Genomic DNA, 25,969 nt, shown 5'->3' on the forward strand with positions numbered 1-25,969 from the left:
AGGATCGCCATTCGACATCACAGTGATGTCTTCAAGCCCTATTGACCCCAAAATACCCTATCAGATCCCTGACCAGGAGACAGCGGTAAAGAAGCAACAGTCATCATCGGCTATCAAAGCCATGGAAATGTTCAGACCGCTATTGCAAAGCAACCAGCTGCACAGCCACGGTCTCTAAAGGCAGACCAGCAGGGGTGGTAGACGCTTTTAAGCTCGAAAGAGGAAACTGCCGGCGAGAATCTACAGTATGGCCAGTAGGCACACGTCAATGTTATCATCCAACAACCAACATAGCCCACGATTGGCTAAGCGATCGACGGTTTTCTGCCATACTGCGCAGAGCAGCTGCAACGCCGGAGTTGGGTTTAGCGTGGATGCTTCTCATTAATCGGATTTCTTGTCTAGACGCCATATTCGCTTGTAATTATGGACCATGCTGTTTCTGGTCTACATGTGCATGTATGTGAAATGTTTGTATGTTTTCTTTTTGTGCCGGTGGCCATAGCTGTGAATAGCGTCAGTAACGGGTGTCGATCTTCATATCGTCGATACTCCAATGTGTTTTCCCCAATCTGGCTTTGTGTCTCGAAGGTGGAGTCGTGTTCACATTTCTGGTTGTCGTGACTCTAACTACGCCCCGTCGAGGCTGGAATCCGTGTGTCAGACCCGAATATCATAACATTTGGCACGAATCATGATATTATGTTTCTTTTTAGGCTTTCACTCGCCTATATTGGCGGCTTTGGGGCAGTCTGATGAGACTCTATTCATATATCTTTTTCGGCGCCGCCGAAAGGTAGAGGCAGAAGTTAAATATCGGGTGGAAAGCTAAATGCCAGCTTCAGCTAATCTGGATGTGTCACTTCAGGAAGGAGTCTGGAGTTCTGAGCTCGGAGATCTCAAAAGATTCTAATCCTAACCTAATGACCGCTTGACCAGATTGCAAACTACACAGTGACCATTGATCTACTAACCATTAGCCGAGAGGCGAAGGCAACCTGACACGGGGGCATCGGCCGCTTCGGCCGAGCTCGTCGGAAGATTGGCCAAGTCCAGCGAGACCCCTGCAGTCAGTGCGCTAGATGCTGCATCAATGGCATGAGAGGACGGTCACCTGAAATCTGGAGCCCATCGGTAAGGCCGACAGAAGAGAGGCATACTGTATTGAACAGTTAGCCCTACAGAACACAGAAAACAGAACAAGCCGGATCTGCAGATAGAGTTACTCGAACGAGGCAAATAACGGGCAAAGGGTCAGAGCTTCACAGATTCAGGGGCCCCGGAGTCACTCGGCCTTAGAAGATCGGAGACCGGTGGCGGCATTGGGAGATCGTGGCTGGGTATGTGATAGTCATCACATTTAACGGCGCCGTTCGACTAGATCCACTTCTTTTGGCCCTAAGATGAGATACTGTACGGGGTATTACCTGTGGTCTAGACGCGTAGAGTGTGTGCTCTCTTATTCCCGTGGAGGATCGGGGATATGATCTCTGTATGCGCCACGAAAAGTAAATGACCGGTTCATCACGCAAATCCTCGTAAGCTCTTGATCGGATTGGAGGCTTCTTCTCCACTTCCGCTTAAGCCGGTTATGTCCGGGGTGATTAGAGTTGATTGGAGCTCAGGAGACTTGCAGAGGCACAGGGCAGCGTATAGTGGTCTCAGATGTAGATGTAGTTGGTATGTTCGATATAAGGATTGCTAGATGTTCAATCTATACCCCCGGATAGGGTCCATCAAGGGTAACAAAAGACGCTCTTAAACGCGAATGCAATTGTCTTGACCTAAACGTTAGCTCCAGTTGGCTGCCGTGTCTGAGGTTGAATGTTTGACCATGACAAATACTTCGGAAATGCCGCGAAACTTTTGCCCGCCATGTCTTGATGTTCTAAGATAATCGTGACGTATACTATATACAGACAGGCAGTCGACTACTAATAATATCAAACTACTGAAAACCCCATGGATATACGGGAAGCGGAGACCCCACGACTGGCCGGGCCAAGTTCCGGAACGCCACATATCATGACTTGCCGGCTTTATGAACTTAGGAAATGGAAGAGCACTATACTAAGTTGATGAGCTGCATATGTGGAGACGCATCTGATCGTAATTGCACCGGAGATTGCAGATCCAATAAGTTTAGCTTCTTTTACAAATCCTTCTCTAGGCGCCGTAAAGGCCGATGTCGCTGTTTATTTTATCCTTCGAGCCTAGCATATCTACTCTCCCATAGGGTAGTGGAGCTTCATTTCCCATTTCCCGTTTCCACCTTCGGATTTCATCCGCGCGCGAGTCTCGACTGTTTTCTCCACTGTAAGATCAGTAATGAACCGCGCCAGTTCAGGGATCAGCCAACGGTCGTTGCACCTGTCAAGCGATTATATTTTTGCCTCATGATTCGACTCCGTCAATCCACAGATCTACTTCTGGAGAGACCGTGGTCAAAGTGGGGGAACTATCGACTGTTGAACTCGGAGCTCGTAACGAAGATCGGAACGGGTCGAAGACCTGTCTTGCTCTCGTTTCCTTTGTCCTTTTTTGCTTCTTTTTTTCTTTTCTTTTTTTCAGTTTTAATCTCATTTTAATCTATTTATTTCTATTTCTATTTCTTTTTCAGATAGGTATATTGACCACTATCAAGATACGCCCCGGCTTAACCCTTAACTGACGGATTTGCCGTCAGACAAGGGGGCTACACATACACATAACATGTACAGCAGCCAACGCCGCGCCAGTTAGTGCGTGATCTACATCGACCGCATCAAATAGCGCCAAGAAAGTGGACTGCGCCGCATGTAGGAGCGGACAAAACAGGGCTAGGGGCGTATTTTTGTCTCGAGGGAAGGACTTTACGATTTTAGCGCGCCTGATTTGATTTACAAACGTCTCGGGCATCTGCATAGCGCTAACGTATCCCTTCTGGAGACAGCCTAATACAGGAAGGTTCTTAATGTCGTCCGTGTTTTAGTCTGGAGCTAGATGGAATGTTTCCCCTGATTATTGTCCCGATGGTACTGTGTTTATATTTATCATTGCCTTTAGTAAAGGGATCGGGGGTAGCTTGGAATGGGCGAGGGTCAGAGCTGTGCTCGGCTACCGCGTTGGAGTAGGTCTTGTATGGCGTTGTTAGGCTGGGCACGACTGCGTTGGGCATTGCAGGTGTAGATACATACCGGTCATGTTGTCGGCTGATTTACATCGGGGCTGGGCATTGTACGTTCTGGGAGAGAGGTGCAGTATATGCTGTTGGCAGGTAGCATTTCCGTTAAGCGGTGTTGGCATAATATGAGTATTCTATGTGTTTGTATAATTCAAAATATAGTAGATGTGGAACTAGAAAAGTAGTGTTGATTTTGGTGTGCTGTCGACTCAACTATACTGTCACAATATATATCTTGACTACATTCCACACACTCCCTATAAAATAAACAATTAAGATTGTAATCAAATAAATTGTCTATTAGAATACACATGCCCTAGCCTATCAAAACACCTGGCACCCAGGGCCAGACCATCTCAAAAAACGCCGTTCAAGTCCCCGTCCATCTTGATGCATTGTGAAAAAGAAGAAAAGAAACCAGATAGAAAAATAAATGTAAAAAACGCCAATCCATCAACAGCTCATAACAGAGCCCAAATACCCCAAAAGAATGCAGAGAAAGAATTCAAATTTAATCCCAAGACGAGGGTCCAGACACCAACGAAGGAGGAAACTTGTTATCAGACACAGGTACATCGAGAAGCCTTCTGCAATAAAAAGAACTTTTGAGAAGACAGAACAGAGCACAATTGCTTGTAGATCCAAGCCAAATGGTTCGTTTCACAGTGTTGGCGAGGTTAGGTTGTTGAGGTGTCGTCCAGTGGATATAATATCCGGATGGACGTTAAGGAAAACAACTCCGCGTGGATACCATTCGCGCCCACATCCGGTTTTTGAAAAGCTAGTATAGACGTCCAAAAACAATTGGAAAGCACAGGCCTCTTTTTTTGTTTTCTTTTTTTTAATTGAATTCATTCCGAGTCGCATTGAGGGATCTTGCAGCATCAAAATCATATCCAGATGGACAGACCCAAAAGGACGAAATTGTGGGATCAATAGCAGGGAACACTATGGTCCTCACAGTTGTACAGGGATTTTATTGATCATGGCCATTGCTTCCACGCTGAGGCGATGGGTCAGGGTACTGAGACACAGCGCCAGAACCCAAGGGAGGAACGCGGTTCAGGGATGGCGACGACATCAGATGCTGGCCATTGGAATAGCCATGGGCGTGGTGTAGCCTCGAGGCATTCTCTCTCTGGCGGCGTTCTTCCTGCTCAGGAGTCATGCATTTCACTGGTGGAGGAATAGGAGCATCCGGGGAGCTGCGGCCCATGAGCTTAGGGCTCGGCTCCAATCGGCGGATGGGCGGCAGCACTGGAGCGCCTGCCATGCTACCAGAAGTCACCGGGCGAGGGGACTGCTTGGTCGGGCTAATTCCTGACATCAGGCCGTGCGAGCTCTGGGGAGGCGAGGAGTGGTTGCCATTGGGCGTGGCGGCAGAGAAAGATGGGTAGTTGTGAGACATCGCCGAGATGTTGGTGGCTCCATGGCCAGACTGGGGGCGCGGAGTCACATGGGTATCATAGGAGCTCCACGGAGATGAGGCGTGACGCGGAGCGACAGAAGGGAAGCCTGCGAGAGGGCCAACATCAGGATTACCCTGCGTAGGCGACATGGACGGCTGGTTCTGAACGGGGCTCTGGTTAGAGTGAGAGGATGAGGGTCGCACGGATTGGAAAGATCCGATGGGAGGAAGGTGAGGGGCCGCATTCATAGGCGGCAGAGGGTGCTGAGCAGAGCTAGGTCGGGGGTTCTGTTCCATAGAATGCAGCAGACCATTCATGCCCTTGGGAGGAGAAAATGGAGGACGGGGAGGGCTTGAAGACGGCAAGGGTGTCTGATTTGTGTGATGGGCAGGGCGTTGAGGCGAGGGTGGAGGGTAGAAGTGGCCATGGCTAAGGGTGGCGGGAAGAGAAGGCTGCGTCCTTGGGGGATTGTTCTGGATGTTGGATAGAGCTGTATGGGATTTCTTCACAGGCGAAAGCGGCATCTGCTCATCTTCATCCTCCAGCTTACGCTTCTTGCCGACAGACGGAGAAGCTGATGGAGACGCGGAAGCGCTGACACGGAATTTCAGAGGTGGAAGCTTGGGCTTGTTGGCATCTTGCTCCTTCTGCTTGCAATCGAGGCAGACAAACTGAAAGTCGTCTTTTTCAGCGGCCTGTTGCGAAATACCGAGGCACTTGCTATGCTGCCACACATTGCATTTCTCGCAGGCAACGCTGTGGCTCCCATCATCCTGTGAAACAGTCAGCCTCAGATACACTACCTAGGTATACTTGTCAAGGAGCTGAACTCACCAAATTCTCCCCGTGCACCCCACAACCAGAGCAATCAAAGATCCACTGGTCATCCTGAGAAAGCTGCGCTAAGTTCCTCTGCGACTTTTCTAGCTCAGCCTTGAGGTTCCGAGCAGAGGCCCTGCTCTCGCCCTTTTCCAGCCTCTCCTGCTCCTCGGCGATGCGCTCAAGCTCTGCCTCGTGCAGAATGCGCTTCTGCTCACGGTCCTTGATGCGCTGCTCGCGAGTCATCATACGAGATTGGCGGTCATCCTCAAGCTGGCTATGCTTGGCCTGTTCCCGGCGAGCCTCGGCCAAATCATGTTCATGTTTCCGAGCGGCCTCCATCGTCTCTCGTTCAAGTCGCTCGTGTTCCTGTTTAGCAGCAAGTCGGCTTGACCGCTTGGCACCCGCGACAAGCTGCAGGCTCAGAAGTTCCTTATCACGCTTGGCGCGCTTGCGCTGCGACGCCTCCTCGGCCTTCTCTAGGATAGGCAAGATGTGCTCCTCAATGCTAGACCGGAGCGCCTTCTCGTCCGCATCTTTGGTTTTCTGGAGCGGTTCCAAGAAAGCCTGGTATTCCTCGAGAGTGACCGCAAGACACTCCCACTTGTAAGGGTCCTCAGCGAAGGCCGCAGCGGGATCTTCACTGTTCGCATCCTTGTTCTCCTCGTCGGATCCTTCTTCCGCAGCTGCCGTGGAAGCACGCTTCGACACCCGAGACGATCGAGAAGATTTACCCTTCGCCTTCTTCTTTGGTCGCTGAAGGGGCGGAGGGGCAGGACGATCTGTGCGACGGTACAAACGGTTGTCATCTAGAACGTAGTATGAACGCCCTTCGCGATCCCAACCAAACTCTTCAATGCGCTAGCAGATGTCAGCAAGCGATAATCAAACCTCAATTCCAGGAGACAATCGACTCACCCATTCCAGCTGATCAGTTTCCCTCTTCTCAGGCATCTTGTCGCGAATACGGTCTGCGTTCCAAAAAGTCCAAGTTGTCAATGTATGAAGAACACGAAGCTTAAGGAAAACATCAAAATCCATAAACTTCTTCGGCTCCTCATCATATCCAAAGGGGTTGGTAGTATTGGGGGCCTTCGCATTGTATTGGCGGCGGGTGTACTCGTCGAAATTCTCATACCTGCCAGCAAGGCCGCAGTCAGTCCCAGTCCCAGTCCAAGTCTCGCAAAAGAAACATGTAACATACGTGAGGCCGCGATGCGACGAGATCCACTTAAGCAGACACAATCCAATTTCCAAAAGTTTATGAGAGGGTTCAGGTTTGAGGCATTCGGTCTCCAGATCCTGGAAATGAGCAAAAAGGGCAGGTTGTCAGCTTGATTCCGACCGGACGAGGGAGATCGCTGTAGTTCGATCTATCAAATGCGACAACAATGCGCTGCATAGATTCTACCGCATGCGATGGGCTGGTGCCGTAGAACATACCTCGATCTCAAACTCCTCGTCTATCTTCATCACCTGGCCAAAGATGGCGATGTACTGCATGAGACTTGCAAATTCCCAGGTATTCCGTATCTGGGTGAGCAGGCCTTGCTCTTCCGGGGCGTCTTGGTCCATGGGGATGGCCTCGGAGCGGGTGCGCTTTCGCGATCCCATCGCGGCGGGACAGCCGTAGGGTCGGGGTTCTTAGGTGGTCGACTGGGAGGTCCACTGGGGTGGAATTTGGCTGGATATGAAAGGCACGGAGTAGTTGACGGTCATAAAATGGGTAGGCGTGCGAAATGCCAAAATGATCACTAAGTAGGGCGGATAGTTATGGGCTTTTTTTTTGGGAGGCGATGCGGATGGGCAAGGCGCGTTGAGAACGGGATCACGTGACGGTCGCGTTGGAAAATTGGTGGCTGTTCATAATGGTTTCTCGTGGATATTGGACTATATTATGCTAATTGATGGTTAATAGGCTAAGCAGACTACTTGAGATAATAGCTGGGTTTTATATCTAATGTTGTTTTATCTTCTATATCGAAGTATTGAAATTCGAACGCAGTTCTAACATCTTACTGCTATCCCTTTAGCCGCAATGGTGACAATTACATCTTAGTAGACGTGGATATAGCTAAATCCTGCTGGCTATTCATCCAATAGCCGATACAGGGGATCAATCATAGCATTGTTCTTAAAAGACCGAGAATACTCATTGAAGATAAATTCATTCATGCTTTTAAAAACACTCGCGTATACACAGACAAGACAGAAAAGAGAAGCAGACGCCTGGATCTTTGGTATCTCTCGCTCAAAGGTCTATCTCACACAGGGCAGTTGAACCTTGTCAAAGACAAGGAGAAAATGCACACAGACGACAGCGCCGACCAGAATTCGCGCCACCGACAGCAACAGTGTCGGAAAAGGGAAAAAAAAAAGGTGAAGAGAGAATGAAAGAAAGAAAAGGTAGCATATTTCCCAAAAGCAAGATGCAAAAATAAAAAGAAGCAAAGATAGAAAGAAAAAAAGAAGACACAAGAATACATTAGAACCACGATCACGCATACATATCACCGAACCCTTAAGTGACCCAATATAAATGCGGTGAAAAGAGAGAAACAACCAGGAATGAAGAGAAAACAGATGGTGGACCCGATGCCTTCAATCGACGACATATCTCACGCATTGGACCCATCCAGTTCTTCACCCACACTTTGCGCCTTGTGACCGTTAATCGCCAGTAGCCTTTCCCATGCATATCATAAGGTGGAATATTTCGGGGAGAAAGAAACAGATGCTTTTCGTATTTTACATGGCTGGCGGAGCTCCCTCCGAGATGTTGTCGGACAGGTTGATGAGAAGCTGAGCCAGGCAGCGCTTGGTGGCTGCGTCGTCGCGGAGGACCGAAGAGAACGTGGCATCCCGAAGAGGCTCGGGGAGACATTGTCGCAAAGCCTCTCGGGCCCGGCTGTTGTCGCTCAAACTATATCTGCATTAGAAAGTGTCGGGAGACAGGAGTAGAAGGACATACCGAAGGAAACAGCGCACGACATGCTTGAGTAGGCGGACGGTCTGTTGCTCGACAAGCTGGGTGACCATGTTGCTGAGAACAGTGCCCACTGCATAGAATCTCTCGTATGTGGCACAGATGTAGCCCAATCCCACATCGTCGAGGAGGATTTTCTGTACAATGAAAATTGCGACAGTCTTACTCAGCTCCGATCCAGTCTCCATGATACGAAGGCAAAGAGGGATAATCTCGGTAGTGAGGAGGAAGTTGATCACATCGGATGAGTCATTCTTCACCAATGCGCCGATAACGCCCAACGATGTTAGTCGGAGATATTCGAAGGGGCGGGACTTGGAGGTGGTGTTGAGGAAGGGGTAGAGGAAGAGAGGGATGTGAGCTGTACGAGAAAACGATTAGCCAAAGCACTCATATTAAACATAGCAGGTATCGCTCACCATTCAGAAAAAGGGTACGGGTCTCATTGTGGGATGCGACACATTGCAAAAGCGCCAGCGCATTGCAGACTCGATTTGAAGCGGCAGCCGTCAGCTGAGAAGGGTTTAAAAGCGGATAGACCGAGATTATTTCCTGAAGGAGCGCAGTCATGACACCTGCAAATTGCCGACCGTTAATTTCCATCGACAAGGGTGGATAGGCATAGGCCTAGGTGAAATTGGAGGCATACCAAAAGAGTGCCAGATGACCAGGGCCAGTTCGGGGACTTGTTCACGCTTCTTGCTCAGTTCCATCAAAGCGGCTTCTCTGCGAGTTGGATCCAACAGTTCGGCGACCCAAATGAAGACCTTGCGATTCTCCTCGCTGATTCCGCCATCCATGACGGAGACCGCATTCGACAGACCCTCTCCGCCCATACTGCCGGCGCCGCCGGCTCCCTGCGCGGGATTACCAGCGCCGTTGCCGTTCATGGCAAGGCGGCCATAGTGTTGTTGCTGCGCCGCGGCGGCAGCAGCCTGCACCTGGGCGTGCTGCTGGGCGACTAAGGAAGCGTGCTGCTGCTGCGACTGGTGTGGGTGCGGCTGGGCCTGATGGTGCTGTTGCTGCTGTTGTTGGTGCTGAAGCCACGAGGGATCAGCCTGGGGATACTGATGCTGGTGGGAGAAAACGTGTTGCTGGCTCTGCGCTTGGAGCATGGTGGTCGGTGATGAGTCGGGGACTCGTAATACTCCGAAGGATCGGACTCAAAAGCGGCAAAGGGCAAAATAGGCTCTAATGGTATAGGACGAAGTAGAGATATAGCGTCAGGAGTTTAATCCCGAAACTAAAATCATTGATGATGCGAGGCTGAAGAGAGAAATAAGGTGGAGAGGGAGGGAAAGGAAGAGAAGTTCGGAAGTGAAGGCGGGGAGAAGTGTCTCCCCTAACGCTTTGTGTGGCCGCTTTTTGGAGATCTCCCCAATCCCTAAGACTGTCTGGCCATTTGCTTTACAGCTCTACAGTACTGCAATAGCGATTTAATTATCTGACATTATCGACTTGGAAGATATCCTCTAGGGGTCTGTACCAATGCAGATTGCCGGTCATATCCTTGCGAACAGAGCACATTGTACCTGCAAGGCCAGTCTTGATCTCTGCAGCTGCTTGCTCTCTGCAGCCATTCCGATTTCCATGTGCAAGCTAGCTACTTCCGACTGATATCTACTGCCGATGTCCGACTCGATCTTCAACATTCGAAAGAGTACCTTACTAATACACCGACCAATGCCCAACTCATCTCATCTCATTCAAAAATTCAATCATATTATCATGTCCAGTTTGTGCTCATAATGTCATATGTACATCGCAACGTGCCCTTGACAGGGTGAAAATCTCATATCGAACTGCCTCATATCGACATTGAAAAAGCAATCATATCATCCAGCCCAAATCAAAACCAAAAAGAAAAAGACAAAAACATCAGGTAAGTCGTGGTGATACATGTCACGTTTTAACATCAGCGCCATAAATGCATAATCAGACCGAAATATCGGCATAGCAAGAGGAAAGGAGGCGAAAGAGACAGGGGTCCCTGTTCATCTCAAGACGGAGATATCCATCATCAACGGCCCGAGCGAGTGCGCGATCGTCGTGATCGTCGCGTATCGCGAGTTCGTCTGTCCGAACTAGCGCTACCTGTGAGGATCGTCAGCAAAGATCTTTCGTTCATCAGAATGGAGGTCGGACGTACTATTCGTGTAATAGTCGGAGTAGTAATAGTACGAGCTGGGATATGAAGACTCCGTCTTATCGTCATCGTGATCTCTATCCTTGCGCCTCTTCAATCCTAGACAGAGAGCAAGGGCACCCAGAACAATGGCGATGGTTCCCCAGCCGAAGGTGGATTTCTTCTCGCTGACTTCACTTCCACCCGCATGAGGTCTGCTTCCGAACCACGTCCGGCCCGCAGGAGGAGGTCGACTGCCGTGCGAATGGTGAGAATGTCGTTCTTCAACATAAGTCGTGTCTCTCTTGCGGCGCTTGCCGAATCCGAGCACAGCAAGCAGGCCATCGATGGCACCCTTAAAGCACAGGCAGGCGCAAAGGAGCAGCAAAAAGATAACACCGGCAATCGTGCCGATGACGATTCCTGCAATTGCACCACCGCTCAATCCTCCGCCACTGCTTGCAGCCTTGACTCCGATCAAGTCTGCCCCGTCCGTTCCGACAGGCGCGGTGAATCCCTCGGTCGTGGTGGGTGCCGATGTCTGCGTGACGGTGCTGGCGCCATTACTCGTCTGTCGCACTCCGGGTGTAGCCTCTGCGCCTGATCCTGTGGCAGTGATTGCAACGGAAGAGCTCTCTGCAACACATTCACCGTTATCACACTCCTGCGCAGCCTCACAACATCTCGTGCCACACTTCGTCTCGCCGAGGTCGACTCTGCAGGTGCCTGTGCTGGTGGCTGCGGCGATTTGACTACTCCATACTGAGGTGATGGTGGATTTGTCGGTTTCGGTGAGCGTGTAGATGGTGGTGAAGTATTGGTAGCTTCCACCGCCGCTGCCGCTGTTTGCACAGACGGCCTGGTTCTCACTGTTGGTTGTGCATGTCTGCCCGGTTTCACAGCAAAGCCAGCCGTCGTAACCACAGGGGTTTGCACAGCGCTTTTCAAGGACGTTTTCCTCCAGTGCAAGCGGGGTTGCGGTAGTAAATAGCGAGTAGGTGAGAAGTAGGGCTAGCGTTGAGAGCGCGGGGAGGTCGGATAAAGAGCGCATTGCGAACAAAGAATGAAGCAGTGCTCGCAGAGAGGCGGTATAGGCCCAGTGAATATGTTCAATCTCGAGGGGTTTGTCGTTTGGCGTTTGTGCTGGAGAGCGGAGATGCTCAGCACTAGCGGTCTTGTCTCACCCGATATACAGTACTTGAGCGGTCTTCTGTAGATCCGCACTTCAAGCCAACGGGGAGATCTTGAAGGTTAAAGATGGAATGCGGACAAAGAATGGAAGAAGAAAAGAGAAGTGTGAGTAACAAAATCACACAGTCACAGAGTAGTTGTGCTCCCCAGCCTCTACCCAACCACCCGATTTCCTGCTAACGCTTCACCCTAAGACCCGACCGTCTTTTTTTACCGGTGGCTGGGGTTTCGGATTTAACGTGTCCAACCCAATTAACTGATTACTCTCATTCGTTCAATACTATTTTTACTCGGGAAAACAAGCCCTGAACGTCTCTCTCCTGCATCATCTCAACGCCGATCGACGGATTAGATGCAAAGATTCCCCCACAGCACAGCAATCAGATCAACACCGCCATTCCACCTTGCGATTCTAGCGTATGTTCGAAACACAATGCCCAATGTTCTAACCCAATGACTCAGTCTCATAATTTGGGCCAATTTAATTCCTCTATGGACAATTCCGTTTGGCCCAATGGCAATCAAGCCCCGACGATCCGATCAAGTACTCTGTACCTGCAGCCGAATTCCCAACGTCCAGGCATGGGCCCATGACTCCATAAGACAAAAAAATGAACATGAAAAAAGAAATATATATAACAAAAAACCTTCATCCATATCCATCATAGCATCATATAAACATCCCCGCAAACCCAACAGCCAGCCCCAATACCAAATCCTGAAGACTAGAACTCCTTACCGGCGCAGCATTACCGCTAGCCTCAGAACCACCAGTCTGCGTAGCAACAGAACTACAATATCCGAGATTAATCCCATGACAAGCCTCAACGCTCAAACTCGAACAAATAGAAGTAGCCTGCGACACAGCCGTAACAGCCTGAACAGTCTTGCCCGCCCCATCAGCACCCCCAATCGTAACCGCATACCGCCCCATCAACGCCGCCGTACACTGCGTATACTCCGACTGACAGAGTGAATAGTACGACGAGCAAGTATGCGGATTGGAAAAGGCAGTCGGCACAGCAACAAACGGGTAGGCGCCGTCAATCGTCGACCCGGTAATCGAAGAAGTAGAAGCGGAGTCCCCGCTCGTCGCGGTCGCGGATGCGGTCTGCGGGAACATGAAGCTGGTCCCTGTGCCGGTCCCCGTTGTCGTTGTTGAGCCGGTTAGACTGCCTGTACAACTTGCGCCGGTTGCGCAGCAGGCGATGTTGTTGGCTGCATCGCGCGAGCAGTTCGTGCCTTGTTTACAGCATGCGTTGGAGTTGCCCAGGTCTGTGCAGGGATTGTAGCCTGAGGGGCAGTTGTTGTGATCTGCTCGCCTTAGAATTCGGAGGACCTCGAAGGCTCGTTTGTTCGCTTCGGCGTTTGTGGCTGGTGTGAAGGGTTCTGTTGGTGTGGTGTGGGCGATTGATGGGAGGAATGCGGCTGTTATCCAGAGCCACTGGGGAGCCCGCATTCTTGTGATGGCGGGGTTGGAATGGTCGGTTTGGAGTTGGTTGATTTAAGTGTCTGGAGGGGTTTTGTTCAATGTTCGTTTCGTCGTTATGAGTGTTAACGTTATCGGGAGGTTGGACTCGGGTGTCAACAGACTACTCAAAGGAGTAAGATTAGCGTTGAGCCACAGTGTGCGAGATTGAAAGATCGATAGGAAAAAAGAGCTGGAACTTACGGTTTGTGCAGAATATGAAATATGATCCTCAAGTTAACTAAAATCAAGAGAGAAATGATGTAGTCTCACGATTCTCCCTCCACCGGGACTGCCCTAGCAACCGCAGCCCGACCCGTGCCCACCTGGGCACAATGGCCTTTCTTTAGCCCAACGCTTCACCGCATACTCCATGTCTCGGAAATCCGAATGGCTGGTTTTAATTAATTCTCTACTCTGCACCCTTTTTTTTATTTTTTATTTTTTTTTTAAATTAGATAAAATGATCCCTCCAACTTTGCAATCCAGAATAGGTTCTCGCCCTGCCAACCTGGTGTCGCTTACCAGCTATGGCTTGCTTGCCCAGCCCATTCAACCCCACAAACCCTAGTAGAAAGAGGCGTTTCTATTTCTGAGAGTATGATTACTGTACTCCGAGTAATTTCTTGTGGGTGGAGATCCTTTACTATAAGCTGTTTTGCTATAAAGAGAGAGAACCTGTAGATATAGATCTAAACATGACTTCAAAAGTATAAGTTACATCGAAGCAACAAACATTACCATTCTTAAACTTTCCGCACACATAATCTAGACATTTTAGATTCAAGTTTCCAGTTACACGAGGAGCATCATTGGACGAACAAACCCCGAATGTCTAAGATCTGAGGGGTCTCACCGGAGATCTACAGTACCTTTAGATACGCTTAATCCGACCCACAACCATCCCAATATCAACCCGCATCAAGAGCCATAGACCATGACATCCCCAAAATCCAAACCCAGCATTCCTGTCGTGGACTTTTCCCACTGGAACACAAACGAGACAAGCCGCCAGCGAGTCGCGCAAGAGATCGTCACCGCTTGCAAGGAGGTGGGGTTTGTGTACATCACCAACCACTCACTGCCAGAGTCGATGTTAGGCGAAGCATTCCACTGGTCAGAGCGATTTTTCAAGCTGGCACAGGATGAAAAACTCAAGGCGCCTCATCCACCAGGTTGGGCTGTACATCGAGGGTACTCGTGGCCTGGACTGGAGAAGGTATCACAGGCCATGAGTACCGGGGTTGATGAAGAGGTGACTGAGCAGTTGAGGGAGATACCAGATATTAAAGTGAGCATGTCTATTTTCGCTGTCTTTGTTCTCTGTGTGCATGATAGTCGATATCTTTCTCCATTTGGTAGCACAACTAACTTGCAACAGGAAAGTTACGATATAGGCAGCGATGAAAACCAATCCCAGCAAAATCAATGGCTACCCGAAGAAAGTCTCACCGGATTTCGAGACTTTATGCTACGCTTCTACTGGGAATGTTTCCGCGTCGGAGGCGAGATCCTGCAAGCACTCGCCATCGGCCTCGATCTGGATGAGAACCACCTATTAGACAAACATTCAGGCCACAACAACCAGCTCCGTCTACTACATTACCCACCCATCCCCGCTGAGAGCATCGAATCAAACCGCGCAGCTCGATGTCCCGCCCATACAGACTGGGGTTCGATCACCATGTTATTCCAAGATGACTGTGGCGGCCTAGAAGTGGAGGATATCACCTCACCGGGGTCATATATACCTGCAACACCTATCAAGAATGCAATTGTGATGAATGTGGGGGATTTGCTGCAGATGTGGAGTAATGGTTTGTTTTCGCTCACATGTGTAAGTTCTCTGTTTGGTGGTGAATGCTGACTCGGGGTATAGATATTCTTCGGTCTACAAACCATCGGGTTACTTTGCCCCCTCTTCAGGATAGGTTTGAGGGGGCTCGGCGTATGACTCGGGGTCGGTTTTCCATTCCGTACTTTATGGCTCCGGATCCTGATTCGGTCATTGAGTGTATCCCGTCTTGTATGAGGGATGGCTTGCCTGCGAAGTATGAGCCTATTACGCAGGCTGGGTATAACCAGATGCGGGCTTCTATGCAGTATTAGTTTTATTATGTTCATCCTGGTATGCAATGAGATTGACGTACTGTTGTGGCTGTAGGTTCGAAATGGGTTGACCTTGACTAGAGGCAGAATTTTGCTCTTTCCACCTCCTCCCAAATTGGCTTTCACTCAAATCTCTCAAATTCAACTTTGCTAAATAAATCACAATCATTGATATTCAGCTTTCTATCCAATCTACAAACTCCATGGATATCGCCAAGCGCCGATCACTGACTAAGAAATGTCTTGGCACCGAAATAGATCAACCAAGTCGCGTCTCTTACCAGGACCCCGACCGCGTAGCTACGATGTACGGCGAACTCGGCAACAAACTGGTAAGCCCAATCCAAGCAGATCAATGCTCTCAATCATCCCGATCTACACTCCTCCCCAAACCATCACCGCCACCGCATCCACCACCAAACCAAAGAAAGCTGACCAACTCCAATAGGTCCAACACGCCAAACGCACCCAATCCCTCGCCCACCTCCCCCCCTACCAAACCGAAATAGTGCGCGCCGTAACCCGCGAAGTCCGCGATCTAGACCGAGATGTCACACGCCTCCTAGCCCCCTTCGAAGGCGCCTTCAACCCCTCCACCGACCCAGCAGTCGCCTGCGCCCTGCTAGTCGACCACCTCTGCATGCGCCGTAACAAGCGCTGCCTGCTCGCCTACCACCGCGTGCGCACGGAGAAACTGGAGGAGTTGTGTTGGCTTGGTGTTGATATTCTTGAGCAGCAGCAGCAACAGCACGCTGAGCAGGGCGGCGCTGGTGTTGGCGGGCAGAATGCTACGTCTACGGCTTTGGGGGGTGGGGGTGGACATAGCTCCCTTAGCCCTGAGGAGGAGGAGTATTTCCGGTTATATGGGGATATGCTTGCTGCGTATAAGGGCCAGTGGACGGATATTGATTTGACGGGGACGTTGGAGCCGCCTAGGGATCTTTTTATTGATGTGCGGGTTTTGAAGGATGCTGGGGAGATTCAGACGGAGTACGGGTATGTTATTTCTATTGGGTTTTCTTGTTCCTTTTTCTGGGGGATGGTTTATGGTTTAGGTTTATGGTGTGCTTTGCTTTGCTAACTCTATTTCTCTGTTATTTTTAGTGTGATCAACTTGACAAAGAATAGTCAACTCTATGTTCGACAGGGAGATGTGGAGAGGTTGATTTCTCAGGGATTCCTGGAGCGATTGAGCTGAATGTTGAATGTACTCCGTATGGGGTTATGAGGATGGCTTATGGCGTTGACTATGGGGAGTGTACATTGAGATACCCCGCCGTTAGCATCTCGAGCTAACGGCCCCAATTGATTTTCTGCATTTACTGTAATAGGTAGGACGAGTTCAGTAGTGTGTATGACGTGACTCGAGGTATATACCTATATGCCCCCAAGGTTGGATGTGATGCGTAAGACGACAGGGTCGGTTATGCAGACTTTGGAATCTACGAAGATCATGGCGCCATTGAGCGTCGGCACTTTTAGCCAGTTAAGCTGCAGGACATCAAGGCTTATGCATATGCAACTGCCGATCCATGCACGTCTAGGTAGCGTGTCCGACAACGGAGAAGCTATTTGCTGCATGCTAATATAACTAGGGCCAGAAGCAGAGTTAATTATAAGTAAGTTAACAAAAGTACCAATAGGCAGTTAGAGAAGTCGCATGGATGTTTAGGTAGAAGTGTTCTATCCGCACGGTCCAGCCAACCCAAGCCGGATATGGTTAGCCCCGCAGATAAGAGCTTTAGTCAAAACTCCGAATCTTTTTTATCTTTGCTAATTGGAGTTGATAACAGAGGGTCTCGTGTTCCTTGTTCCCTTGTTCTCTTTATATCTAGGACATCCCCTAATCATGTCCATGGCGTCATTTAACTAACCGGATTATCCTCCGAAAGGTTCTCCCGGTTGGACAATTGCGCGATGGGCGTGCTGCAACCCCGACGTCGCGACTCCTCCGCATCCGTCCCGTCTGGCAACCTAATGTTCGATCGTGACCAGGGTATGGCACTGTCACCAGAGTCACTGGTGGAACATGCAAACCTAGCCAGCTCGCCTGGCCCAATAGGCGCCGAATCATCCAGTTACAATGGATCGAGGCGAACCCCCAGTCGATCATTCTACCATCGTTCATTTAACAGCAATATGGGTGGGTCACTGTGCAGACTTTGCTTCCTGACCGCGCGACAGACTACTGACAACGTATACTTAGATCCGGCACACTATGCCTCAGATGGTCTCCGGGACCAGACCGCTGAGCTCGCAACCTACGGCCTGTCACTGAACAAAAAGTCTGTCTTGCGGGACAGCCCGGGCCGCCCACCTGGTCTGGATATATTCCACGGCAGTCAGAAATCTAGCAGTTTCTCCCGGGATGAAGCCTCCAGCTCTCACACTGCCATGGGGGAGGCGCTTGATCCCGGTTCTGCTTCTGTAGACCCTGCATCGGCCTCTTCGGCTCTCACAGAGATGATTCGCCGTCCTTCGACTGTGGTCGATGATCAGATCGCGCCATCTGCTACTGAGGATGTGTCGTTCCCTCCCCCACCTACTATCTATGAAGCACCCGAGCGAGATACCGAGCATACGTCGCTATTATCAAAGTCACGGTCTAAATCTACACAGAATTATGGAAGTGCTGGTGATGTCGAGAACCAGGGGGCTGTGGCTCGGTCTCCTAACTTCTTGACAAAGGGGGTTTCATCGGCCGCCAAATACTCGAGGGCTCTGGCTAACCCGAAGACTTGGGATAGGCGTATTCTATGGCAGGAAGCTGTGGTCCGTCCAGCTAGTCTGGTACCTGCAGTCCTGCTCGGTCTTCTATTGAATATTCTTGATGCCTTATCTTATGGAATGATCTTGTTCCCTCTTGGAGAACCGCTGTTCTCCCACCTGGGAAACGATGGTATCTCGATGTTCTACGTCAGTACAATCATTTCCCAAGTCGTCTTCTCCTGTGGGGGGTCAATCTTCAAAGGAGGAATTGGAAGCGAGATGATTGAAGTAGTGCCTTTCTTCCACCAGATGGCTTTCACCATCATGAACTCGATTGGCAAAGACAATCCCAAATCTGTCATTGCCACAACCATCCTAGCCTTCTCAGTCAGTTCAATCTTGACCGGCTTGGTGTTCTTCTTGATGGGTGTGTGCGGGCTGGGTTCGCTCATCGGTTTCTTCCCCCGCCACATTCTGATCGGCTGTATCGGTGGCGTTGGCTACTTTCTTCTGGTAACTGGAGTCGAGGTCTCGGCCCGGCTTCCTGGGTCTCTGGAGTATAATCTCGAGACACTTCAGAGACTGTTCCATCTTGATACTTTCCCTCTTTGGATCATTCCCCTGTCTCTTGCAATTGGCCTCCTTGTCTTGAAACGGTTCGTTCGCTCGAACTTTTTGGTTGGGGGCTACTTCATTGCAGTTGCGGCTGTGTTTTACATTGTCATTTTGAGTGCTAGGATCTCTATGAGTTCCTTGCATCAGAACGGATGGGTCTTTGATGCCCCGTCTTCCAACAACCCTTGGTATCATTTCTACACGCTTTATGGTGCGTCAAATTTGGTCTCCCCTTCGAGAACGCCATGCTGATTATTTTAGATCTCTCTGCGGTCAGTTGGACTGCTTTTGGCGAGACAATCCCGGCCATGTTTGCGCTGACCTTCTTTGGTGTGCTTCATGTGCCCATAAACGTCCCCGCTTTGGGAATCTCCACCGGTGAGGACAACGTCAACGTTGATAGAGAACTTGTGGCACACGGTGTGACAAATGCTCTTTCCGGCTTCGCAGGAAGTATTCAGAACTACCTTGTTTACACCAACAGTCTTCTCTTCATTGCCAGCGGTGGAGAATCTCGCTTGGCGGGGTTGATGTTGGCTGGAGCCACGGCAGGTATTATGGTCATTGGCCCTGTTATCATTGGATACATTCCTGTGATGGTTGTGGGTGCCTTGATCTTCTTGCTGGGCATTGAGCTATTGCAGGAAGCCTTAGTGGACACCTGGGGAAAGCTCAGCCGGCTTGAATATCTGACTGTTGTCATTATTGTTGTCACTATGGGTGCTTGGGACTTCGTAGCTGGAATCTTCGTGGGAATCATCTTGGCATGTGTGAACTTTGTCGTCCAGACTTCTCGCAAATCTGCCATCCGAGCCACCTTCTCCGGTGAGACCGCAGGGTCGACAGTCCGACGGCCTCCCATTCAGCAGCAATTCTTGCACGAAGCCGGACAGCAGACACTGATCATCAAGCTTGGTGGCTACCTCTTCTTTGGAACCATCGTCAATGTCGAGAGTACTATGCGCGGCCTCATCGAGGAAGAAGCATTTGATCGACGTCCCATTCGCTTCCTTATCCTCGACTTCTCCCGAGTCTATGGTCTCGACTTCTCAGCCGCAGAAGCGTTCACTCGTATCAACCGCATTCTCAAAAAGCGCAACGTGCAAACAACCATCTCAGGCCTGAACGTCGAAGGCGACGTAGGCAAGAGTCTGCAAAACGTCGGACTCTTCGAACCCGAATCCGGCGTGCCAATCTTCGAAGACCTAAACTCAGCCCTCGAATTCTGCGAAAATGACTACCTCAAAGTCTTCTACAGCCGCCAAGAAGCCCTCCTAACCCCCACCGAAGCCTCAACACCGGCAACCATCGTCCATGTCCCCGTCCCAGTCCCCCAATCCCAACCGCTATCCGACACAATCGTCAGCTCCCCACGCGGCCGATACCTCCAACGCGTAGCAACTACCACAATCCGCGAGCATGAAACAGCAATTATGGACTCCCCAGCCTGGTCAGCAATGCGCCAACCCCTCCCCCTCCTCCTCCAAACCTTCCAAGGCCTCTCAACCCAAAATGAAGACTTCTGGTTCCCAGCCTGCGCCTACTTCACCCGCGAATCCTACCCAGCGGGTGAAGTCCTCTACTACGAAGGCGACGCCCCGCGCGCCTTCTACCTCCTCGAATCGGGCATGTTACGCGCGGGCTATGATCTCCCCCAGGGCCGCTACTTTGAGCTCATTGTCGCGGGTCGACCGTGTGGCGAGTTGCCTTTCTTTAGTGATACCCGTCGCACGGCGACTGTTAAGGCTGAGCGGGATTGTGTGGCTTGGTGCTTGACAGGTGGGCAGTGGAAGATCTTGCAGGAGAAAGAACCGCGTATTGCGAGGGAGCTGTTGACTGTTAGTTTGAAGTTGACTACTGAGCGGATGGATTCTATTACCTCGTAAGTTTATCCTTGTCACTCACCTTTATTACCCTGATCTCAATTGCTAACTCGGTGTGTTTAACAGTTATGTCCTTACTATGGCAGCTTGATCTCCAACTCCAACTCTAACTCCTCGCTGTTCATTTGCTTTTTCCATTTGCTGCTCCATTTTTTGCATCAATCTGGCTTGGTGGATGCGAGTCAGTTCTGTAGTGTTTATATCCCCCGGATTTCTTTTTGTTTATGGATTTCCTGTCTTAACCTATTGTTTACATAGCTATTCTTTTGGTACATAGCATCTTATGTGTACATTATGTACAGAATGCATATATGCAGTATTCAGGCTGGTCTTGATGACTTTGTATCATTCTTCTCAGAGATCTAGCTATGCAAGAAACGATCCAAGTTACTACCGTACAGGTGTCTGGGTATTATTATTCACTTACGTTGCATATGCATTCTTCTCTCCACGACGTCCTCCCACGGTAGAAGGGCGCGGAGGAGATGCGGGAAGAGTAATATTCGTACAGTTTCTATCTCTTGTTACAGTATTTTCCATTGCCTCGAGATGTCCAGCCCACATAACGGATGCCGTTCTTCTAGTTTATTAATGCATGCTGTCTAGGACAAAGCTTTTCCTAGCCTATTTGCTCGAAAGCATTAAGCCTTGATCAGAAGGCTACGCAGGATCATATACGTCAAAATGTGTTCACTTGTTAGGAGGTGATAATTGTAGAATCAAGCGATATATCGAATTCGGAGTGTTGTCGAACTCGTGTTCTCGACAGGAACCCGACCATCAACACTATAACCAGCATGTAAATATAACTTATATATTAAAAAAATGTGTGATAACCAGAGCATATATACTGGACTAAACTTGAACATGCTGACTATTATAAATAGTATAAAAAATAAAAAATGAACGCTACCCACGGGGGTCGAACCCGCAACCTTCCGGTTAACTGTTACGATGTTAGTGAGGGGAACTTCAGCACATGGTACTTCGGGGTTACTGACAAGCCGGACGCACTACCATTGTGCTAAGGAAGCTGATATTAAGTAATCACGCTTGAATGAGAATATAACCCCCTGGAAGCAATAGAGCAATCGTTCGTTTTGTTACTCTGACATAAGTTGTGTACTAAGTATAGTTATTTAAGATGATAGAAACCTGGAGGGAGTTCTGTGTTACAGCTCGACAAACGGCCAGAAATGTCCTAGGATACCTGATTCGATTGTCTCTGCGCTAGCCGACAGCCAATGTATCTTGTCAATGCTCTAACTTCAGTACTACATATACACCCTGCGACGCGTCTATTATCTCGGGGAAATTATAAATGCTCTACCGTACGGAAGTTAAGAGATATTGAAAACCGAGCATACTTTCAATATAGTTTGCCTAACTATGAGAAGAATAGTTGCCATAATCTTTGTCATATTGGTTTCCCCAGATAATGATTGAACGCGTATTATCGCCTACGTATAGGTATGAAGGACTTTTCCCAGGGTATTTTGCGGTGCTTAATTAAAAGCGATAGCCTATCGCGAGAACAATACGTGTAAGGGGCACTATCGTAGTTCTCTTCTGAGGTGCTTTATAAAGCTGAAGGATCAGAATAACGCCCTTTAACTTGTCTAGAGAGTTTGTGTACAATAGGACTGACTTAACCTGTGCTATGTTGATAGACATAAACAAGTCGAGAAACTTCGTCCTCAGCAAGGTGTTGTATATCTGCGGAATTAAAAAGGTAGGGTCCGGCACCTTAGTTTATTTAAAATCTAACTTCAATAGGGTCTTGTTCGTCTCTAATAGAGTTCTCTAGGGTTTCTCTTCAACTCATTTGTTACGCAGCCTTGCTTGAGCTATATTGATTGGTTGTACCCTGTAGAGCGAAGCGATACGTGTACATGAAATCCAGCTGGTTGTCACTCTTACTCTCCTCGACAGAAATTATCACCCCCTCCTGGTCTATCGCTAATATCTAGGTATAAAAAAAAGATAAAAATATACAAAACTGACTAAACCAAATATGCTGACGAGTTCCAGTGCATATTGGAAAATACAAAAAGATAAGCGCTACCCACGGGGGTCGAACCCGCAACCTTCCGGTTAACTGTTCTGATGTTAGTAAGGGATTCTTTAATGGTCATGATATTAGGGTTACTGACAAGCCGGACGCACTACCATTGTGCTAAGGAAGCTGAATTGAAGGAAACATTGTAATATTGGCTTTATCACTTAACTAACCATGTCACCTTTTTTGGTTTAACATCTCTCATATTGGAAGGAATAAAGCAATATCTGGGAGCAATTTCTCTTAATAAACCGCAGGATGAGTTCATAATAATTTTAAGAATGGCGGTCTTAGTATTTCGAGCATAGTATCAGTAATTTGCAGGTCCAAGAAGTTGGTTGTTGATGGTGATGTTCCCCACAGTAAATTCGGGTGTACACAGTAACATGGCTACAGTGGTTTCTCTTGAGAGACACTTATGATAGAGAATCACAAGGAAACAACATCACATATCTCAATGAATACGAATATCAGTTCTTCACCCTCTGCTCTTAACTGGGACCCCCGCATATGCTCACGTGACCGGGCGTTTTACCACGCGTGTGCGGCGCGTCCCAATCGCTGATTGCCTCGATCTTTTGAACACAACTGCCTGGCCACGCATTATCACTTACACCCCACAACAACGCGCGCTCTGGCCATGGCACCTGAAGACCAACAGCCTCGGCTCTTCGACCAGTGTTGCCTCTGCATTGTATGCTCTAAAGATCTCTCCCGAGAATCCGCGGAGCAGGTATGTGTTGGCCTATCACTCGCGCATGATGCACTCAACTAACATGACTGACTCGTTAGCTCGCGACAACACTCGAAGAGCATGGCGGTGAGCCTTTGATTGTCCAGCCCGGGGCTGAGGTCCCTAATGTGGCTAGGTTCAGCCATTTGATCTCCAACACGATTGATTTTGAGGCCTATGATACTACCTGTGATGCGCTGATCCCCGTGGTGAAGCCACAATGGGTCAGCAACTCACTGGCAAAGAGGAAGCTAGCCAATCCTCGTCAATACAGCCCCGATCCTCGTCTCTTTATGAACGACGTGGTGGTTACCTGCGGCGACATACCGGAGGGGGATAAGGATGCGATAATCGGCGGTGTGGTGGCGAAGGGTGGACTGTACAGTCCGCGAATCTCCCATATGGTCACTCACTTGGTGGATCTCACGGCCGATTCGGACAAGGCGCGCATTGCCCAGGCCAAGAAATTGAACGTGAAGATTGTTCTACCGCATTGGTGAGTCTGTTGCTGTTGCTGTGCCTTCCAACGAACCCTACTAATTTGAACCTCGATAGGTTCGATGACTGCCTGAAACTTGGTCGGCGCATCGACGAGCGTCCCTACACCCTTCCAGACCCGGAGATCATGCACGTAGGTCTTGATACCCCGATTCCACCGCAAGACAATAAAGACTTGGTTGGCGCATCGACGACTAATCCAACGAAGCTGCCAACGCCATCCATCTCGGCACATACAAACGGTCAGCGGAGTGTTTTCGAGGGCAAAACCATTATGCTATCTCCGGATCTTGGAATTGGTTCGCATCTACAAGAGTCTATTGAAGCCGTTCTGAAGCAGGGCGGAGCTGAAGTGACATCAAGGATTGATACTGCAGACATGTTGATCTGTCGTTACCGAGAAGGCTTTGCCTACCGAACGGCATCGCGGCTTAACTTAGACGTTGGAAATCTCGCCTGGCTCTACCGGCTCATGACATTTAACACATACACGTCACCTCTCAGACGACTCCTGCACTACCCCGTATCTCGTACGGGTATTCCCGGATTCCAAGGACTGAAGATCAGTCTGTCCAATTATGTTGGTGAAGCAAGAATCTATCTGGAAAACTTGATTGCAGCCGCAGGTGCGGAATGTACAAAAACTTTGAAGCAGGAGAACACCCATTTGATTACTGCCCATGGAACGAGCGAGAAGTGCAACGCCGCAAAGGAGTGGGGCCTTGAAGTCGTCAATCACTTGTGGTTGGAAGACAGCTATGCCAAATGGAAGCTGCAACCCGCTTCAGAGCCGCGCTATAGCCACTTCCCTCTGCGAACCAATCTTGGGGAAGTTGCAGGCCAGACACGGCTTGACCGCAATGTTCTTGAGCGAATTTTTTTCCCATCCGAGGACACCGCCCAAAGTCCACGGCGCGCAATGCATAGCAAGGACCAGAACATGGTTTCAGTGCAAGCTCCCCCTGAGAAAAAGCGGAAGATTATCGACGAAGCCTCAGATGCTTCACATGGCACCCCGCAGACTACTGGCAAATCACGTCGGCCCATACAGACTCCTGCACGGTCTCGCATCATGTCCGAGGGCAAGGAGAACGAAACCCCATCTTCAACTAGCAGTCGCAAGTCGAAGGACGCAGCAACTGCCCGACTACACGAGATCGCTCCAGATATCGCGCTTTACGAAAAAGAAAAGAAGCGCGTGGGTGGTGTGATCTATGGCGGAAGACGCAAGTCAGATGAAGGCCGGGGCCAGGAGAAGGAGAAGGAAAGCAAGAAGCGAGCATCCGTCGAGGCTGAAGATGAGAGTGATGGTGACCAAGCAGTGGAGCCCAAACGACAGAAGAAGTCTCGGCCACCAATTTCCATGCACCTGTTGATTACCGGCTACCAGAAGTGGATTGGGAAGGGCAATGAGAAGAAAGAGGATGCAGACAAGGTTTGTTGGTTGTTGCATATACAAAATTGGCATTAGATCCACTAACACTTCGACAGCGAACGCTTCGAGAACTAGGTATTATGGTCGTACAAGACGCCCGACGATGCACCCATCTGGCAGCGCCGTCGATTTTGCGAACCACAAAATTTGTCAACGCACTCGCGTATGCACCGATAATTGTGAGCACAGACTTTATTACGAGTTGCCTCAAGAAGGACGAGCTACTTGACGCCTCTGATTTCCCTCTGGTGGACACAGAAGCCGAAAAGAAGTACAACTTCTCCCTTTCCTCCGTCACATCGAACGCCAAAAAGAACAAGAACAAAATGCTGCACGGGTATCGCATTTACTGTGTGGAGGACATCCGCGGTGGATTCGATGCGTTCAAGTCTATTGTTGAAGCGAATGGAGGTGAATGCATGCTCTTCCGTGGCCGTCTCGCCCTAGCGAATCATTCTCGGCGGGAGGAAAGCCACGATGACAGCGAAGCAGAGGACGAGCCCGCTCGCCACGAGGTCTTTCTCCTCAGCAGTGCCGGGGCTAAACACGGCCGAATCTGGCCTCGATTCCGTCAGGTGGCATTCGATATCAAAAAGACACCACGGATCGTCCGAGTTGACTGGCTGCTTGACATGGCCATGTCGCAAGAGACACGCCCCGCCGACGAATACGAGTTGACCGAGGAGATGATCGATAACACGGATGAGTAAACTGACACCTTGGTATCATGTTCACATCCGCTATCCATCTAGGGCATTGGCCCAGAA

At 49.6% G+C, this 25,969-nt stretch overlaps 7 protein-coding genes across 7 annotated transcripts; 3 read left to right on the top strand and 4 right to left on the bottom strand.

Annotated features, from left to right (window-relative positions):
• Positions 1 to 4,139: 4,139 nt before the first annotated feature.
• Positions 4,140 to 7,005, bottom strand: PENARI_c031G08936 (putative PHD finger domain protein; the record flags this gene model as incomplete). Its single annotated transcript, XM_022636500.1, has 5 exons — positions 4,140 to 5,345; positions 5,407 to 6,252; positions 6,310 to 6,529; positions 6,596 to 6,693; positions 6,835 to 7,005. 5 exons carry the CDS (start codon positions 7,003 to 7,005, stop codon positions 4,140 to 4,142), a joined length of 2,541 nt encoding a protein of 846 aa, XP_022483632.1.
• A 1,134-nt stretch (positions 7,006 to 8,139) lies between these two features.
• Positions 8,140 to 9,492, bottom strand: PENARI_c031G01033 (Rcd1-like cell differentiation family protein; the record flags this gene model as incomplete). The annotated part of the gene is made up of 4 exons (XM_022636445.1): positions 8,140 to 8,314; positions 8,363 to 8,738; positions 8,797 to 8,952; positions 9,027 to 9,492. The coding sequence occupies 4 exons, from the start codon at positions 9,490 to 9,492 to the stop codon at positions 8,140 to 8,142; spliced, it is 1,173 nt and encodes a 390-aa protein (XP_022483692.1).
• A 905-nt stretch (positions 9,493 to 10,397) lies between these two features.
• PENARI_c031G06675 (uncharacterized protein) lies at positions 10,398 to 11,553 on the bottom strand (the record flags this gene model as incomplete). Its single annotated transcript, XM_022636490.1, has 2 exons — positions 10,398 to 10,471; positions 10,527 to 11,553. 2 exons carry the CDS (start codon positions 11,551 to 11,553, stop codon positions 10,398 to 10,400), a joined length of 1,101 nt encoding a protein of 366 aa, XP_022483635.1.
• An 810-nt stretch (positions 11,554 to 12,363) lies between these two features.
• On the bottom strand, positions 12,364 to 13,152 carry PENARI_c031G12275 (uncharacterized protein; the record flags this gene model as incomplete). The annotated part of the gene is made up of 1 exon (XM_022636527.1): positions 12,364 to 13,152. The coding sequence occupies one exon, from the start codon at positions 13,150 to 13,152 to the stop codon at positions 12,364 to 12,366; it is 789 nt and encodes a 262-aa protein (XP_022483630.1).
• Positions 13,153 to 14,098: 946 nt separating this feature from the next.
• PENARI_c031G01287 (DNA replication protein PSF1) lies at positions 14,099 to 16,468 on the top strand (the record flags this gene model as incomplete). Its single annotated transcript, XM_022636448.1, has 5 exons — positions 14,099 to 14,452; positions 14,543 to 14,998; positions 15,450 to 15,602; positions 15,719 to 16,266; positions 16,375 to 16,468. 5 exons carry the CDS (start codon positions 14,099 to 14,101, stop codon positions 16,466 to 16,468), a joined length of 1,605 nt encoding a protein of 534 aa, XP_022483642.1.
• A 719-nt stretch (positions 16,469 to 17,187) lies between these two features.
• On the top strand, positions 17,188 to 20,568 carry PENARI_c031G06895 (sulfate transporter family protein; the record flags this gene model as incomplete). The annotated part of the gene is made up of 4 exons (XM_022636491.1): positions 17,188 to 17,413; positions 17,477 to 18,805; positions 18,856 to 20,476; positions 20,544 to 20,568. The coding sequence occupies 4 exons, from the start codon at positions 17,188 to 17,190 to the stop codon at positions 20,566 to 20,568; spliced, it is 3,201 nt and encodes a 1,066-aa protein (XP_022483687.1).
• A 2,608-nt stretch (positions 20,569 to 23,176) lies between these two features.
• On the top strand, positions 23,177 to 25,912 carry PENARI_c031G04125 (uncharacterized protein; the record flags this gene model as incomplete). The annotated part of the gene is made up of 4 exons (XM_022636468.1): positions 23,177 to 23,269; positions 23,329 to 23,765; positions 23,825 to 25,202; positions 25,259 to 25,912. 4 exons carry the CDS (start codon positions 23,177 to 23,179, stop codon positions 25,910 to 25,912), a joined length of 2,562 nt encoding a protein of 853 aa, XP_022483619.1.
• Positions 25,913 to 25,969: the final 57 nt, after the last annotated feature.

This window comes from Penicillium arizonense (genome assembly GCF_001773325.1).
Source record: "Penicillium arizonense strain CBS 141311 chromosome Unknown PENARI_contig031, whole genome shotgun sequence".
In the NCBI taxonomy this organism is placed as follows: Eukaryota; Fungi; Ascomycota; class Eurotiomycetes; order Eurotiales; family Aspergillaceae; genus Penicillium; species Penicillium arizonense.